At 35.6% G+C, this 20,163-nt stretch overlaps 2 protein-coding genes across 2 annotated transcripts; both read right to left on the bottom strand.

Annotated features, from left to right (window-relative positions):
* Positions 1-1,491: 1,491 nt before the first annotated feature.
* LOC148761945 (uncharacterized) lies at positions 1,492-13,738 on the bottom strand. Its single transcript, XM_088807289.1, has 4 exons — positions 13,710-13,738; positions 12,032-13,112; positions 11,748-11,905; positions 1,492-1,671 (listed from the first exon to the last, which is right to left on the bottom strand). Exons 2-4 carry the CDS (start codon positions 13,104-13,106, stop codon positions 1,492-1,494), a joined length of 1,413 nt encoding a protein of 470 aa, XP_088663415.1. The 5' UTR covers positions 13,107-13,112; positions 13,710-13,738.
* Positions 13,739-17,038: 3,300 nt separating this feature from the next.
* LOC148761944 (uncharacterized) lies at positions 17,039-18,704 on the bottom strand. Its single transcript, XM_088807288.1, has 3 exons — positions 18,676-18,704; positions 17,553-18,078; positions 17,039-17,064 (listed from the first exon to the last, which is right to left on the bottom strand). The coding sequence occupies exons 2-3, from the start codon at positions 18,070-18,072 to the stop codon at positions 17,039-17,041; spliced, it is 546 nt and encodes a 181-aa protein (XP_088663414.1). The 5' UTR covers positions 18,073-18,078; positions 18,676-18,704.
* Positions 18,705-20,163: the final 1,459 nt, after the last annotated feature.

Raw genomic sequence — 20,163 nt, 5'->3', positions numbered from 1 at the left:
CTACTATCTCCTTCCAAGTACAATTGACTCTGCATATGTGACAGTGGACAAATTCATATATGTTGAATTATTCCTAGAACCCATCTTAGTGAGTCATTTTAACTGTTTTCTTATCTTCACTAACATATATGCAATCAAATTTGTTAGCAAAAGAGAAAATAAAATGAACATCCAATAATAGGCTACAAGATGGTTCTAGAATACTCTTCACTACCGTGCAAGTTCTGCGCAAGTTTAGCTTCAAATAGTTATCCAATTTTGTGTCCTTCCATAAGCCCAATCTAGTCAAAAATGATATTGTGTTGTAATCTCATCTCTTTTATCTGGGTCTTGTACAAGTTTTTGCTGGAAGCTACTTCTATGTGGCAGGAGCACTTGTGGGCCTTCTAAAACCTGGAAGGATGAGCATGTTTGGGACACTACTGGTAATCTGTGGTCTTGTCAAGGAAGGGATCTTGGGAAAACCAGCAAAATCTGATCCTACAAAAGCTGTGTATGTGTATCCCATAATGTTGATTGCATTAATTTGTGTCTTGACATCTATCAAGTATGACGTGAAGAAAGTTATGAGAACTGCACCCACACGACCCATTGCAAAGCCTCTTAGGAACTGTTCCAAATCTAAGCTGAAATAATTTGAAACTTCGTTTTCTTGTGTGAAAAATGATTTCTCATTTTTTTTATACTAAACTCTTGTAACAATTGAGCTAAAAATGCAACCTTTTTGGCTACTTCAAATGCATTGTGTATCTCCCAATGTCTTTTGAAGCTGCATGCCACCATTGGAACTTTGATGGATAGGAATGGAATCTTATGTTTGCATGGAGTCAAGGTTTAAGGATATTGTGCATAATTGTATATTTGTGGATGACAGGTTGTGATAAGGGCTAAAATCTGTTGTTTGAAGACAGTGAAATATTACTCTGCTAGCAGGATCCTTTAAAGAAGCTGTGGCATCAACTTGGATAGTCTAAATGAGCTCATTCTATTTTGTTGATTAGCCTTATTGTTTTAGCCTCTTTTGCTTTGTTCTGTTCATCTTGTTTCGGCCTTTAATTTGTTTTAGCAATTGATGTTCTCGTTTTTTGTATAATTTTATGAAATTTAAGTGAAACGAATGAGTTGCTATTATTGAACAGATATGTTTCCAAAAAAGAAAATTGTCCTAAGAACTTTAAAAAGGAAACAAAAAAAAAAAAACAGACAGGCACCAACTAAAGTAATGAAGCACACAACTTTGCACAAGAAAAATGCCCCTAGAGCTTTTGCAAAACCGTGCGGGGTGGCAACTGTTAATGGTTTGTAAAAGATTAAAAAGGCATAAGCTTTAACAAGTTTCAACATGCGTGGTTTATAAAGTTAGACTTAAGGGGAAAAACTTTAAAAAGTTTAAGTCATTTTTTCGTGCCTTGAATTGGATGAAAAGTTTCTTTTGTCTTTACTTTCAATATTGACCATCATAGTGTTGATCTTAACTCGTCAGCTAGCTACTTAATTCACTGGCTCCCAGCGCTGCAGCGCTATCCCCCCTTCACCACACTTATAGCGCTGTCCAGTAGCATTTCTACGAGGCAGTAGCATCAGCGCTGCAACGCCACACTCCCAAAGCTGCAGCGCTGTCCCCCTTTTACCAAACAGAACCTCTAGCGTTGCAGTGCCATACTCACAGCGCTACAGCGTTGTCCAGCACCATATCAACAAGGCAGTAGCATTAGCGCTGCAGCGCCACACTCCCAGCGCTGCAGCGCTGTCCAGTTAATCAACACTGCCTTTGGCAGTGAACTCAGTGCAATTTGGAGGCCTCCCCAACAAAAGAAACACCGCTTTACGTTTGGTCAAATTTTGTATATATATATATAATGGACTGAAATTAACGCTTTAGTGATTTTCTTTCATCAATGAAAGAAATACCACTTGTAACTTTATAAAAGATAATTGTGCCAAGTGACATCTACCTCAAAATTGAAAAATAATAAAACAACTTCGATTTAATAATATTATAAAAGATGCATGTGCTAATAACCTCTTTTAATAACATTAAAACTTTATCGAACTATTAATACAACAATAAAGTAAAATAATGAAAAAGAATTTATTATTGAAGAATGATTCATACATTAATAAATAAAACATCAGCTTAAAGTCATTTTTTTTATCTTCTTTCATATTTTCTGGTTGCATCATAATCGATGTTCATATTATGCAAACCATTATGAATAGCATTTATCACAACTGAACGATTTTTGTTATTAGGGTGCTTGACAAGATAAGCCAACAAAGGAGACCGATCTAATTCCTATACACACTGCAAAAGCAAATAATATTAAAAAAATTATTGAATATGAAATGAAACGTAAGGGATTTAACACTTCATGGTAGGTATTTAGGTGCACAGTTTGCATAAACTTGCATACATACATGCCACAATCATAGCTGCAAAAATTATAAAATTTGAGGATCAAATTAAGATATATGTTTTAATAAATTATTTTCATAATTTAATAAAATCAAATATTTTATTATGCATTTACCTGTTTGACTGTCGTGAAACATCATTGGGGACAACAATTTCCCAACAGGTTTCTTTACTAGCAAATAAAGTTCCTTCGAAAAGCTTTTCAAAATATACAACCTGCATAACTTTCAAATATATGTATATGAAAAAATCATACAATTTATATAATTTAATCATATAAATTAAGACATTGTGTTGAATTGATTGTTTATCATTTTTTTTATCGCATTCAATCTTCTGGTTTCATCACTGGATAATGGTAAAGAGTTAAACACTTTAATAACCTTCTCTTTTAAGTATAATACATATAAATACCAATGCATATTACTATCATTCATCAGCACAAAGATCTGAAAAATACATAATATAAAATTCAAAATAATTAAAAAACAATTACATGAATTAAAACAATTTTTATTAAATATTTATCATTATACTACAATAAACTTATGTATTTACAATTCATTTTTTTAAATTATAATATTGCTTCCATTAAATAAGAGGGAATAAAGAAATTCCCTTCACATTACAAAAGAAGCACCTCTGATTTATTGGCTCATATGCCCACAAAAGCCATCAAGGTATACCTCTCCAATACAATATGTAAACAAACAAAAACTTACCTAAATCTCAGCTTTACAACCATGAAACTTAGATATAAAAAACCTATACCCCCTATCCACACACAATCAATAAATCAATATTAAAGTCTACACAAAATAAAACAACATGAACAAATCATCGAAAACATCTATCAACACCACCCCATGCCTATCCACAATTTCCATAGTGTATGTATCCACATTTTGATCAATAATATTAGCCAGTATAATGAAATCCAAGTGCAATATTATAAAAACCTGTATTGACTAGGCCATTACAAAACATAAAAATAAATGTTGAACAAATTTATATTGCCATTTCACAATTTTGTATGGAACTCGTGTCAAACCCTGTTCTATAAAATAATTACAACGTCATTTACATGCTCAATAGAATGTTTGCATATTTAGGAAGTTCGAGAAATCGTTAAAAGATGATATTGCCCCTAATGGTACCTTTAAGTCGATTAAGCCTCGAACTAGTTCAAATAGGAACTTTAAGGTGAAATTAAGAGTTTCACGGTCTAGGGATGACTCAAAATGGTAATTCGGAGTTCGAAGATCAATTTAGAGTCAAACCGAAATTTTTACTATTCAGGGGAAAAATGGTCATTTGTCACCTGAGGACAAAATGAAAATTTTAGAAAAGATTTTTTTGGCCTCATTTGACTTATTGGAGCATGATTTGAGGTTTAGAAGCGAAAAATTTTAATTCTGGTATAATTTGGAGTATAGGGGCGAAATGATAATTTTGCTATCCCGGAGGCAAAACAGTAATTTTGCACCCCTAGAACATTTTTCCAGCACAAGGTCTTCACCCATCATCATTTTTGACCCTTGAATAATGTGTGGTGGAGATTTGAAGCTTAAAAGACAAGAATTTAAAAAATGAACCAATCATGGAATGCCATGTGGCAAGTTTAAATTATTATATTATTTAACTATAAAAATCAGCCCACACCACCATTTTCTCTTCATTATGGCCGGCCATAGCAAGAACAAAGAGAGGAAAAAGAAGAACAAACCCTAGGTGGAAAGAAATTCAAGAGAAAAGTGTGGATTTTCAAGGAAATCAAGTGGAAAAATGTAAAATTTCTTGATTTAAGTTTATGAACTATTTTCCCTATGCATTTTCCCTTAATTTCCATGGTTGAAAAGCATGCTTTCATGGTGAATTCATGGGTGGTCAAAATGGGTATGGAGAGAGAATGATCTTGGATTGGTTTGATTTTTAGGTATGTTAGTGTTTTTAGGTGATTAATGATGTGTAGCATGAAAACAAGTGAAGAAAACCACCAAAGGTTTGGTACCCATCAATAGCCGAATTCTCTAAGTGAATAATGAGGAAGAATGGGATGTTATTCTAGGTGATTTGATTAAGAAATAATAGTTTTTGGTGTAGGAATTAATGAATTATGGAGAGAAAATTAAGTACAAAAAATCACGGAGTTAGTGTACCATAGTTGGTCGAAAGTTCCAAGAAGAAAAATGAAGATAAATTTTACCTAATTGTGTGTTAATCAGTTGTGTTTGGTGAGTTGAGGGATTGAAAAAGAAATGGAGCAAGTTGGAGTGAAATTGGACGCATTGGCCAATTTATCGGATGAAAAATCAACTTAGGCCAATACCGGGTCTAGATGGCTACCCGTGCATTTTTCATTTCATATCATGCATATATATATCGAGCCTGAAATAGCTTATGACTGTTAGACACAATTTAATTAGAATATGTGCCATGAATTATGGCTAGGTGGTGAGCCATTGGATATGGGTAAAGGACTGCACTCGCGGACTGAAAATAGGAGTATTTCTACTCCTAATACTGTGAGTGGACAATTTATCATCTTAAATATCTAGAGTAATTATACTTGTTTGATGCTTTTATTGAATGGTGAGTTTAAATTATAAAATATTATATTTTTCAATTAAAATATTTTTTTAATAAAAATGAGATTTATACTGATTTTGAAATTAAATATTGTTTTGGGAAAATTGAGTATATGGAGACTGTGTTGAAATTTATGATTTTATATGTTATTGAAATTGTGGCTTATGACACTATAGTAGCATGATGGCTAAATTTTTGAGGTTGGCATGAAATATATGAACAGTTTTGGATTGGTCTCGGTAGATTGGATTAAATTTTATTCGTCATATTATGCTATTGAAAATTTTATGGATTTGGTGGTATATTAAATGGTCACTGCAGTGGTGGGGGTTTCCATGGACTACCTATGAGAGGGGCACGATAACCCAATTATATATTTACCTCCGAGGGAAGATGTTGGATAAAGTATATCCTGAGGTAAGATTTGAGTGCACCTCACGTTCGGACGACCATGTGAGAGTGAGACTCGGCCAACACCAAGGAACGGTTGTGTGTGTCAGATGCGAAAACATGTTTATGGGTATAGGATATTTAACAGCCTTGGCGGTCTCAGTGGGATACCTTGACGAAGGTACCGACGAGAATGATTTTGGCAGAGGCCAAGTTTAAGAAATTCATAAGCCGAAAAATTTTGATAAAAAGAAATTGTTTGGTATAGATTGAAACGAATTTTGCATTATGAACATTATTGAGATAAATGTTTTTATATTGTCTCCATCTACTCGGCTTTAGATGCTTTTGATGGTAATTGTTTACTCACTGGGATTATGTAATCTCACCCCTCTTCCTATCCATTTTTCAGGCTCAGGACAGTTTGTTGATAGTTGATTAAGATGAGAATTAATCTCGGAGTTACATCCTAAAAAGTAAGAGTTCGTAACCCTACACCTTTTTGGTCAGTTGGGGGCCCACGTGTCACTATAAAAGTAATTTTATACTTCAGTTATCTGATTTAAAGTATGTATGAACATATGTAGCTTTTACACCATGTTTTTGGCAAGTTTCGGTATTTTCGAAGAAAAATGACGAAAATGCCCATGTGAGCCAGAAAATAATATTTTATTATTTTGATTTGGAAACGATTTATGTTTTCTTGAAATGCGAGATTTAATAACTGTTACTCACCGGGGAGATGCGAAAGCTTATGTTAAGCCTTGCGGGGTTCCGATCTGCATTCGGGGTAATGAGTGCCTATCAGGACTTCGCGACGGTTGTCGCTGGCCCGATGGGAGTTTCGGGTCGTGACAACTGGTGTATGGCTGGAGACCCAATTGGTTTAAATCTTTAAAGTCAGATGCTGGATTGTGTAGGATACAATCCTATTGCAATACAAAAACCATCATACATATTGCTAGCATACATAATTCATTAAATTACGTAATCAAATTAATTGAAAAAATTATAATATTTGATAAAAATATTAATGAAATTGATATCTTACCGAAACAAAATATGGCATATACCATTTTGTCCAAGAGTTTGATTCTTCCTTGGCATTTAGCATGCACGCATAATCCACCATATTAATTACCTTCAACCATTTTTTTGGGTCAAGAATTGAGAAAAACTGCAAACATACCCATATATTTATATAATTAAACCATAATGAACAATTCAACTTACTGTATCATCAAGCCACTTCCTTGGTTCCAATGTTATCATCTAAGTCCTAATTGCATATATATCAATGAAATCAACAATTTTCTCCTCACTACGTTAAGAAATAATTAATCAACAGTTTTTATTAAAAAAACAAAATATGCAAAAACTATTAAAACTACCTGTTTAAATGTTTATTCCACACATAGTTTCATATATCGTTTAAATCATCAGGTAGTTTATAACGTGATAAAACACTTGGACTCTATGGACAAGCCTATATAATAATATAAATTTCATTATAGCATTAGTATACAAAAAAATTCAACAAAATAGAAAAAATGTTATTGTCTCAATACCTTTGACCTAGACTTCTTAATTATATTTTTATGCATTTTCTCCTTAACATTAGGAATTTGATATGGCAAATGTTCTTTATTCACCAATATAGGAGCAAAGGATGCCGCATCTAGTAGATACTCTTTATCATCTTCACTGGAACAAATCAAAACTATTTCAACGTTCTCTAAGGCCTATAAGAATTGTTAGCACACTGTAGTGAATTTTGAATAAGCTATTTAAAAACAAATATTCTTTGCAGAACACTTTGTTAGCAAATAATTCATACATATCATTCAACCAAAATACATAATTAGTAATTTATATTCATTCATTTATATTTTCCTTCCTAACTATGTATCTCTGTAATTTGTCTTTCATAGGAGCGATTGGAGATGACATATATTCCTTCAAAGTAAAGTATGGAGATAAAAAGCATTTATCATTTACCATTGACGGATGATACAAAGTCAATTCCTTTGGGAACACTTTAGGTGATTCATTGGGAAAATCTTAGATAGTATTATAGTTTCCCAAGTTATCACAAGATAAAATAATATTAGACCCTCTTTCATTGCCTGTTGGTGCATTGGATTGACCATAATTTGAACCATCTTCCGTACATAAAAGTTCTTCTCTTGCATGTTCATTTCTCGTAGGATTACCACCATGTGATGTAGTGCAAACAAATTTGGGCACACAAAACTCTTTAAATCGAATAGCTTCAATATCAGCCTTTATTGTCGATATATCATTTTTTAAGCTAACAAAAACCTCATACTCCCATTGCTTCTCTTTTTCTTTCAACTTTTGATTATTTTTATCATACTCCAATAATTCCTTCAACTTTTCAATTTCACTCTTCAAACTCTCATACTCTTGTTACTTCTCTTTTTCTTTCAACTTTTGATTATTTTTATCATACTCCAACAATCCCTTCAACTTTTCAATTTCACACTTCAAACTCTCATTCACCCGTTGTTTCTCTTTTTCTTTTAGCTTTTGACTATTTTCATCATATTCTAATAATCCCTTCAACTTTTCAATTTCACACTTCAAACTCTACTACTCTTGTTGCTCCTCTTTTTCTTTCAACTTTTGACTATTTTTATTATACTCCAATAATCCCTTCAACTTTTTAATTTCACACTTCAAACTCTCATACTCCAGTTGCTTCTCTCTTTCTTTCAACTTTTGATTATTTTCATCACACTTCAACAATCCCTTCAACTTTTCAATTTCATACTTTAAACTCTTAATTTCACTCTTTAATTCCTCTTTGTTATCAACACATTTACATATATCTTACAAAAATGAAATGCAAAATTTTAACTATAGTAAATGACAATTATAACAATGCAAATTAAAGTTATAAATACATACTTTGATTTGAGAGCATAAATGAGCATCAAATGAAAACTTTTGTCACGACTCGGAACTCCCATCGAGCCCGTGACAACCGCCGCGACGTCCCGATAGGCACTCATTACCCCGAATGCCGATCGAAACCCCGCAAGGCTTAGCATCAACTTCTGCATCTCCCCAGTGAGTGACAGTTATTAAATCTCACATTTCAAAAAAAAATCAGAAGTCATTTCCAAATCAAAACAATAAAATATTACTTTCTGGCTCACATGGGCATTTTCATCATTTTTCTTCGAAAATACCAAAACTCGTCAAAAACATGGTGTAAAAGCTAAATATATTCATACATACTTTAAATCAAATAACTGAAGAATAAAATTACTTTTACAGTGACACGTGGGTCCCCAACTGACTAAGAAGATGTAGGGCTACAAACCCTTACTTCCTATGATGCAACTCCGAGATTAATTCTCGTCTTAATCAACTATCAACAAACTGTCCTGAGCCTGAAAAATGGATAGGAAGAGGGGTGAGATTAAATAATCCCAGTGAGTAAACGATTACCATCAAAAGCATCTAAAGCCGAGTAGATGGAGACAATATAAAAACGTTATATCTCAATAATGTTCATAACACGAAATTCGTTTCAATCTATACCAAATAATTTCTTTTCATCAAAATTTCCCCGACTTATGAATTTCTTAAACTTGGCCCCTGCCAATATCATTCTCGCGGGTACCTTCGTCAAGGTATCCCACTGAGACCGCCAAGGCTGTTCAATGACCCATACCCATAAACATGTTTTCACATCTAACACACAGCCGTTCCTTGGCGTTGGCTGAGTCTCACTCTCACGTGGTGGCCCGAACGTGAGGTGCACTCAAATCATACCTCAGGAGATACTTCACCCAACATCTCCCCCCGGAGGTAAATATATAATTGAGTTACCGTGCCCCTCTCATAGGCAGTCCACGGAAACCCCCACCACTGCAGTGACTGTTTAATATACCACCAGACCCATAAAAATTCCAGTAGCATACTATGGCGAATAAAATGTAATCCAGTCTACCAAGACCAATCCAAAATTGTTCATGTATTTCATGCCAACCTCAAAATTTTAGCCATCATGCTACCATAGTGTCATAAGCCACAATTTCAATAACATATAAAATCATAAATTTCAACACAGTTTCCATATACTCAATTTTCCCAAAACAATATTAGTTTTCAAAACCAGTATAAATCTCATTTAAAAAAAAAAAACATTTTAATTGGAAAACATAATATTTTATAATTTAAACTCACCATTCAATAAAAGCATCAAACAAGTATAATTACTCTAGATATTTAAGACGATAAATTGTCCACTCACAGTTCTAGGAGTCGATGTACTCCTAATCCCAGTCTTCAAGCACAATTTTGGTACTTTTACCAGTGTAATTTGCTCACCACCTATCCACAATGTACAATACATAATTCATCACATCAATGCTTGACCATTATAAAATCAATTTAGGCTCGGTATATATGCATGATATGACATGCAACTTATCCGACTACCGCTTAAATGCGGTGCTGACCTAATTCGGCCTATTACCCGATTAAATTACTAACGCGTCCAATTTCATCTCAAATTAATTTTTTTCAATTTCTATACCTCAATTGCACCCAAATTGACTTAATGTTCCTCAGTGTGGTGCGAATTATCAGTCCCGATAATAAATTACGAAAATACCCCTAATGGGTAAAAATTCATATTTTTGCTCCGAAAATTTCTATTATTTTTCTAGACTCATAATTCATCATTATTCACCATAATTGCTCAAGTAAACATCAAGATCATTAGCCAATATTCCCCTAGAAAATTCAGCCAATAATGGTAATGGAGGAAAATAAATTCTTTTCTTGTTGTTTTGTTCCTAAATATGCTAAACTAACTTAAAACACTAACATAACTTAAAATCAAATTAATCTAACAAGTTTCTCTCTCCTAACCCATTTTTCCAGAATTGAATTCATCCTCAAATCACATGATTCAACCATGAAAAATGATGAGAAATGCATGAAAATGATAAATCTTAAGCTAAGCTTGAAAAATCATACCTTTAAACACTTGATTTCTTGAAAAATCACACTTTTTCTTTGAATTTTCTCACTCTAGGGTTTGTTCTTATTTCTCTCTCTCTCCTTCTGGTTTTGGCTGACCCTCCAAATGAAGAATTCTGGAATTTGCAAGCCTTTTAATAGGCTTAATAAAATATTATTATTTTATTTATTTTTTTTGAATATTTTATTATTTTATTTTTTTCTAGCCATCTTTTTGACTTTCTTTTTCCACCACTCAATCCTCTTCACTTATCCATGTCTTCCATGAAATTTCTAGACTTTTCCAAAGTTTTGGTGGAGCAAGTTTTTAAAAATTACACTTTTACCCCCGTAAAGTGAAAAATTACATTTTTGCCCCAAAAATTGAAAAATTACCAAAATGCATAATTTTCACTCCTTATACTCATATCATGCTCCATTTAATGAAATTTGATCTAAATTCTCTCGAAAAATTCAATTTCGTCCTCGGGTGGTAAAATTACGATTTTGCCCATAGATAGTGAAAATTCTGGTTTGACTCCGAATTGATCCTCGAACTCTGAATTACCATTTTGAGTCATCCCTGAACTGTGAAACTCTTAATTTCACCTTAAAATTCCTATTTGAACTAGTTCGAGGCTTAATCGACTCAATGATACCATTAGGGGCAATATCGTCTTTTAACGATTTCTCGAACTTCCTAAATATACAAACATTCTATCGAGCATGTGAATGACATTATAATTATTTTACAAAGCAGGGTTTGACAACACTACCCCCCTTAAAATAAAATTTTGTCCTCAAAATTTCACTTATTAACTCCAAGAAAAGGCGGGGTATTATCTTTTATTCGATGCTCAACTTCTCCTGTTATCTCCTTTATAGGGAATCTTAATTCACTAAAAATCATTCTTTATTTTAGTTAATCACAATATCAACCTCACATATGTGTATATGCTTTATAATCCCATTTATGCATCCAAGATCTATCTTGATTTAATCATCGCATACGATGCAGTATCATAATTCCTCAGAGTCATCCCTTTATCCTTAATCATCTTTCGTGCCTCTATATTGCTTTGTATCCTTCTTGTATTTCGACATCAATTTATTGCTTAAGATTTAAGTTCATTTGAACTTTGTATACCTCAAGTATTTTTGAGTTCTAATTTCCACAATATAGTAAGAAATTCTTACAACCATATTCCATATGAACTCATTTACTATATTATTCTTGAAACCTTTATTTACACGTCCATCACTTGGTATTTACATCCCCTATCACTATTTTACACCTTCGTCTAACTTTTCACTCACTTTCTCCAGATCGGACTCGTGCTTCATCTTCCGTTACAGCGAAAACTCTTGTTGAAGAACGAGTCAATGGCCTCAAAGGTCGTTGTGCTGGGGTGTTGCTACCCATTTCAGATCGTACAGCTACCTCCTGCCTCGGGTGTACTCCAGAGGAATCTCTCATCTGCATATCCGTATGAGTTAATGGGGATGGAGCAACTACCGTAGCCCGTCCTAACTGTGGGCAGTCACTCCTAATGTGGCCCGGCTGGTCACAATGAAAGCATCTTATGCCCCAACACTCCCCAACATGATATCTCCCACATTTTTCGCATTTATTTAAACCTCCAAAACTCTTCTCGAAAGTACTACTCATCCCAGACCTACTAAATCTCGGAGGTCTCTGCTGTAACTGTGAAAGTGGGGGTCGAGGAGATATCACCGGAACAGAAACAGTACTCTCAGAAGCAGATGTGTCCTTACCTCTTTTGGGCAGTTGACTAGAGGATACATTCGGGTTTCTCCTCTTTGCAAACTCAGCTCGCATTCTTCGATTTTCATTCGTGAGTTTTTCGGCCCTTAAAGCCATCTGTACAACTTCTTTATGAGGCTCCCGGCCTGTCACAGTCATCCTCTCTCTGATCTCGTTACGGAGCCCTTCTTCAAAATAACTAGCTTGATCTTGCTCAGACTTCACCAGGTCTGGCACATATGACATCGGCTCGTTAAAACGAGCCTCGTACTCTTCTATGGTTAAATTCCCTTGTTGTAAACTTAGGAATTCTCTCTTCTTCTCTTTTTGATGAAAGTAGGTGTAGTATTGACCGTCGAATTCTTGTAGGAAGTCTATCCAAGTCAACGAAGTAATGGAACGTGATTTTACCGAGCTCCACCATGTACGAGCCCTCTTCTCTAGTAATCTTGTGGCCACCATTAACTTCATATCATCATCCAATTTCATATCCACAAATGTCTCCGTTACCTGAGTAATCCAATCTTTAGCTGCGGTTGCATCCAAATCACCAACAAAAGAAGTGCAACCCAGCTGCCTAGCTTCCTTAAGCTTTTTGAAAATGGAGACATCTGGCACTGGTGGTGGAACAAGAGGTGGTGGTGGTGGCACTGGAGATACTGCTCGGGGAACAGTATGAGGGACTCGACCAGCTTGAGCTTGGCCCATAATGACATTAAGAAAAGCTGCTAATGCCTGGACTGCCTCAAGAGACATGGCATGAACACCAGGAGTAGCAGTAGGTGGTGGAGGAGGTGGAGGAATCTCAGTAGGCTCAACAGCAGGTGCTGCTCGAAAAGTAGGTGCAGCAGACTCCCTTTCCACGGGATCTGGCTGACTAAGTCTAGCACGGCCTCTTCCCCTCCCTACTGACCTATAGAGAGGTGGACGCCCACGTCGAGGAGGCATGGTACTCTACAATAAGAAATGGAATAGACTTAGATGACTTTAAATTCTATATGCAACTAACTCGATATAACCTAACTTAACTTGACTCACTTAACTTAACTTAACTTGGGCCACGCAGTGTCAGTGTGGATTTCTTAAAACAACTTTAAAATCAAAAACTTTGAAATCCAAAGCTTTAAAATCAAAATCTTTGATCTTTAAACCATGCTCTGATACCAACTTAATTGTCACGACCCGGAACTCCCATCGAGCCCGTGACAACCGCCGCGACGTCCCGATAGGCACTCATTACCCCGAATGCCGATCGAAACCCCGCAAGGCTTAGCATCAACTTCTGCATCTCCCCAGTGAGTGACAGTTATTAAATCTCACATTTCAAAAAAAAATCAGAAGTCATTTCCAAATCAAAACAATAAAATATTACTTTCTGGCTCACAGGGGCATTTTCATCATTTTTCTTCGAAAATACCAAAACTCGTCAAAAACATGGTGTAAAAGCTAAATATATTCATACATACTTTAAATCAAATAACTGAAGAATAAAATTACTTTTACAGTGACACGTGGGTCCCCAACTGACTAAGAAGATGTAGGGCTACGAACCCTTACTTCCTATGATGCAACTCCGAGATTAATTCTCGTCTTAATCAACTATCAACAAACTGTCCTGAGCCTGAAAAATGGATAGGAAGAGGGGTGAGATTAAATAATCCCAGTGAGTAAACGATTACCATCAAAAGCATCTAAAGCCGAGTAGATGGAGACAATATAAAAACGTTATATCTCAATAATGTTCATAACACGAAATTCGTTTCAATCTATACCAAATAATTTCTTTTCATCAAAATTTCCCCGACTTATGAATTTCTTAAACTTGGCCCCTGCCAATATCATTCTCGCGGGTACCTTCGTCAAGGTATCCCACTGAGACCGCCAAGGCTGTTCAATGACCCATACCCATAAACATGTTTTCACATCTAACACACAGCCGTTCCTTGGCGTTGGCTGAGTCTCACTCTCACGTGGTGGCCCGAACGTGAGGTGCACTCAAATCATACCTCAGGAGATACTTCACCCAACATCTCCCCCCGGAGGTAAATATATAATTGAGTTACCGTGCCCCTCTCATAGGCAGTCCACGGAAACCCCCACCACTGCAGTGACTGTTTAATATACCACCAGACCCATAAAAATTCCAGTAGCATACTATGGCGAATAAAATGTAATCCAGTCTACCAAGACCAATCCAAAACTGTTCATGTATTTCATGCCAACCTCAAAATTTTAGCCATCATGCTACCATAGTGTCATAAGCCACAATTTCAATAACATATAAAATCATAAATTTCAACACAGTCTCCATATACTCAATTTTTCCAAAACAATATTAGTTTTCAAAACCAGTATAAATCTCATTTAAAAAAAAAAAAACATTTTAATTGGAAAACATAATATTTTATAATTTAAACTCACCATTCAATAAAAGCATCAAACAAGTATAATTACTCTAGATATTTAAGACGATAAATTGTCCACTCACAGTTCTAGGAGTCGATGTACTCCTAATCCCAGTCTTCAAGCACAATTTTGGTACTTTTACCAGTGTAATTTGCTCACCACCTATCCACAATGTACAATACATAATTCATCACATCAATGCTTGACCATTATAAAATCAATTTAGGCTCGGTATATATGCATGATATGACATGCAACTTATCCGACTACCGCTTAAATGCGGTGCTGACCTAATTCGGCCTATTACCCGATTAAATTACTAACGCGTCCAATTTCATCTCAAATTAATTTTTTTCAATTTCTATACCTCAATTGCACCCAAATTGACTTAATGTTCCTCAGTGTGGTGCGAATTATCAGTCCCGATAATAAATTACGAAAATACCCCTAATGGGTAAAAATTCATATTTTTGCTCCGAAAATTTCTATTATTTTTCTAGACTCATAATTCATCATTATTCACCATAATTGCTCAAGTAAACATCAAGATCATTAGCCAATATTCCCCTAGAAAATTCAGCCAATAATGGTAATGGAGGAAAATAAATTCTTTTCTTGTTGTTTTGTTCCTAAATATGCTAAACTAACTTAAAACACTAACATAACTTAAAATCAAATTAATCTAACAAGTTTCTCTCTCCTAACCCATTTTTCCAGAATTGAATTCATCCTCAAATCACATGATTCAACCATGAAAAATGATGAGAAATGCATGAAAATGATAAATCTTAAGCTAAGCTTGAAAAATCATACCTTTAAACACTTGATTCCTTGAAAAATCACACTTTTTCTTTGAATTTTCTCACTCTAGGGTTTGTTCTTATTTCTCTCTCTCTCCTTCTGGTTTTGGCTGACCCTCCAAATGAAGAATTCTGGAATTTGCAAGCCTTTTAATAGGCTTAATAAAATATTATTATTTTATTTATTTTTTTTGAATATTTTATTATTTTATTTTTTTCTAGCCATCTTTTTGACTTTCTTTTTCCACCACTCAATCCTCTTCACTTATCCATGTCTTCCATGAAATTTCTAGACTTTTCCAAAGTTTTGGTGGAGCAAGTTTTTAAAAATTACACTTTTACCCCCGTAAAGTGAAAAATTACATTTTTGCCCCAAAAATTGAAAAATTACCAAAATGCATAATTTTCACTCCTTATACTCATATCATGCTCCATTTAATCAAATTTGATCTAAATTCTCTCGAAAAATTCAATTTCGTCCTCGGGTGGTAAAATTACGATTTTGCCCATAGATAGTGAAAATTCTGGTTTGACTCCGAATTGATCCTCGAACTCTGAATTACCATTTTGAGTCATCCCTGAACTGTGAAACTCTTAATTTCACCTTAAAATTCCTATTTGAACTAGTTCGAGGCTTAATCGACTCAATGATACCATTAGGGGCAATATCGTCTTTTAACGATTTCTCGAACTTCCTAAATATACAAACATTCTATCGAGCATGTGAATGACATTATAATTATTTTACAAAGCAGGGTTTGACAACACTACCCCCCTTAAAATAAAATTTTGTCCTCAAAATTTCACTTATTAACTCCAAGAAAAGGCGGGGTATTATCTTTTATTCGATGCTCAACTTCTCCTGTTATCTCCTTTATAGGGAATCTTAATTCACTAAAAATCATTCTTTATTTTAGTTAATCACAATATCAACCTCACATATGTGTATATGCTTTATAATCCCATTTATGCATCCAAGATCTATCTTGATTTAATCATCGCATACGATGCAGTATCATAATTCCTCAGAGTCATCCCTTTATCCTTAATCATCTTTCGTGCCTCTATATTGCTTTGTATCCTTCTTGTATTTCGACATCAATTTATTGCTTAAGATTTAAGTTCATTTGAACTTTGTATACCTCAAGTATTTTTGAGTTCTAATTTCCACAATATAGTAAGAAATTCTTACAACCATATTCCATATGAACTCATTTACTATATTATTCTTGAAACCTTTATTTACACGTCCATCACTTGGTATTTACATCCCCTATCACTATTTTACACCTTCGTCTAACTTTTCACTCACTTTCTCCAGATCGGACTCGTGCTTCATCTTCCGTTACAGCGAAAACTCTTGTTGAAGAACGAGTCAATGGCCTCAAAGGTCGTTGTGCTGGGGTGTTGCTACCCATTTCAGATCGTACAGCTACCCCCTGCCTCGGGTGTACTCCAGAGGAATCTCTCATCTGCATATCCGTATGAGTTAATGGGGATGGAGCAACTACCGTAGCCCGTCCTAACTGTGGGCAGTCACTCCTAATGTGGCCCGACTGGTCACAATGAAAGCATCTTATGCCCCAACACTCCCCAACATGATATCTCCCACATTTTTCGCATTTATTTAAACCTCCAAAACTCTTCTCGGAAGTACTACTCATCCCAGACCTACTAAATCTCGGAGGTCTCTGCTGTAACTGTGAAAGTGGGGGTCGAGGAGATATCACCGGAACAGAAACAGTACTCTCAGAAGCAGATGTGTCCTTACCTCTTTTGGGCAGTTGACTAGAGGATACATTCGGGTTTCTCCTCTTTGCAAACTCAGCTCGCATTCTCCGATTTTCATTCGTGAGTTTTTCGGCCCTTAAAGCCATCTGTACAACTTCTTTATGAGGCTCCCGGCCTGTCACGGTCATCCTCTCTCTGATCTCGTTACGGAGCCCTTCTTCAAAATAACTAGCTTGATCTTGCTCAGACTTCACCAGGTCTGGCACATATGACATCGGCTCGTTAAAACGAGCCTCGTACTCTTCTATGGTTAAATTCCCTTGTTGTAAACTTAGGAATTCTCTCTTCTTCTCTTTTTGATGAAAGTAGGTGTAGTATTGACCGTCGAATTCTTGTAGGAAGTCTATCCAAGTCAACGAAGTAATGGAACGTGATTTTACCGAGCTCCACCATGTACGAGCCATCTTCTCTAGTAATCTTGTGGCCACCATTAACTTCATATCATCATCCAATTTCATATCCACAAATGTCTCCGTTACCTGAGTAATCCAATCTTTAGCTGCGGTTGCATCCAAATCACCAACAAAAGAAGTGCAACCCAGCTGCCTAGCTTCCTTAAGCTTTTTGGAAATGGAGACATCTGGCACTGGTGGTGGAACAAGAGGTGGTGGTGGTGGCACTGGAGATACTGCTGGGGGAACAGTATGAGGGACTCGACCAGCTTGAGCTTGGCCCATAATGACATTAAGAAAAGCTGCTAATGCCTGGACTGCCTCAAGAGACATGGCATGAACACCAGGAGTAGCAGTAGGTGGTGGAGGAGGTGGAGGAATCTCAGTAGGCTCAACAGCAGGTGCTGCTCGAAAAGTAGGTGCAGCAGACTCCCTTTCCACGGGATCTGGCTGACTAAGTCTAGCACGGCCTCTTCCCCTCCCTACTGACCTATAGAGAGGTGGACGCCCACGTCGAGGAGGCATGGTACTCTACAATAAGAAATGGAATAGACTTAGATGACTTTAAATTCTATATGCAACTAACTCGATATAACCTAACTTAACTTGACTCACTTAACTTAACTTAACTTGGGCCACGCAGTGTCAGTGTGGATTTCTTAAAACAACTTTAAAATCAAAAACTTTGAAATCCAAAGCTTTAAAATCAAAATCTTTGATCTTTAAACCATGCTCTGATACCAACTTAATTGTCACGACCCGGAACTCCCATCGAGCCCGTGACAACCGCCGCGACGTCCCGATAGGCACTCATTACCCCGAATGCCGATCGAAACCCCGCAAGGCTTAGCATCAACTTCTGCATCTCCCCAGTGAGTGACAGTTATTAAATCTCACATTTCAAAAAAAAATCAGAAGTCATTTCCAAATCAAAACAATAAAATATTACTTTCTGGCTCACAGGGGCATTTTCATCATTTTTCTTCGAAAATACCAAAACTCGTCAAAAACATGGTGTAAAAGCTAAATATATTCATACATACTTTAAATCAAATAACTGAAGAATAAAATTACTTTTACAGTGACACGTGGGTCCCCAACTGACTAAGAAGATGTAGGGCTACGAACCCTTACTTCCTATGATGCAACTCCGAGATTAATTCTCGTCTTAATCAACTATCAACAAACTGTCCTGAGCCTGAAAAATGGATAGGAAGAGGGGTGAGATTAAATAATCCCAGTGAGTAAACGATTACCATCAAAAGCATCTAAAGCCGAGTAGATGGAGACAATATAAAAACGTTATATCTCAATAATGTTCATAACACGAAATTCGTTTCAATCTATACCAAATAATTTCTTTTCATCAAAATTTCCCCGACTTATGAATTTCTTAAACTTGGCCCCTGCCAATATCATTCTCGCGGGTACCTTCGTCAAGGTATCCCACTGAGACCGCCAAGGCTGTTCAATGACCCATACCCATAAACATGTTTTCACATCTAACACACAGCCGTTCCTTGGCGTTGGCTGAGTCTCACTCTCACGTGGTGGCCCGAACGTGAGGTGCACTCAAATCATACCTCAGGAGATACTTCACCCAACATCTCCCCCCGGAGGTAAATATATAATTGAGTTACCGTGCCCCTCTCATAGGCAGTCCACGGAAACCCCCACCACTGCAGTGACTGTTTAATATACCACCAGACCCATAAAAATTCCAGTAGCATACTATGGCGAATAAAATGTAATCCAGTCTACCAAGACCAATCCAAAACTGTTCATGTATTTCATGCCAACCTCAAAATTTTAGCCATCATGCTACCATAGTGTCATAAGCCACAATTTCAATAACATATAAAATCATAAATTTCAACACAGTCTCCATATACTCAATTTTTCCAAAACAATATTAGTTTTCAAAACCAGTATAAATCTCATTTAAAAAAAAAAAACATTTTAATTGGAAAACATAATATTTTATAATTTAAACTCACCATTCAATAAAAGCATCAAACAAGTATAATTACTCTAGATATTTAAGACGATAAATTGTCCACTCACAGTTCTAGGAGTCGATGTACTCCTAATCCCAGTCTTCAAGCACAATTTTGGTACTTTTACCAGTGTAATTTGCTCACCACCTATCCACAATGTACAATACATAATTCATCACATCAATGCTTGACCATTATAAAATCAATTTAGGCTCGGTATATATGCATGATATGACATGCAACTTATCCGACTACCGCTTAAATGCGGTGCTGACCTAATTCGGCCTATTACCCGATTAAATTACTAACGCGTCCAATTTCATCTCAAATTAATTTTTTTCAATTTCTATACCTCAATTGCACCCAAATTGACTTAATGTTCCTCAGTGTGGTGCGAATTATCAGTCCCGATAATAAATTACGAAAATACCCCTAATGGGTAAAAATTCATATTTTTGCTCCGAAAATTTCTATTATTTTTCTAGACTCATAATTCATCATTATTCACCATAATTGCTCAAGTAAACATCAAGATCATTAGCCAATATTCCCCTAGAAAATTCAGCCAATAATGGTAATGGAGGAAAATAAATTCTTTTCTTGTTGTTTTGTTCCTAAA

Source organism: Theobroma cacao, chromosome 6 (genome assembly GCF_053813885.1).
Source record: "Theobroma cacao isolate CCN51 chromosome 6, ASM5381388v1, whole genome shotgun sequence".
In the NCBI taxonomy this organism is placed as follows: domain Eukaryota; kingdom Viridiplantae; phylum Streptophyta; class Magnoliopsida; order Malvales; family Malvaceae; genus Theobroma; species Theobroma cacao.
The sequence above is the reverse complement of the archived record's forward strand: the minus strand, read 5'-3'. Positions and strand labels throughout refer to the sequence as shown.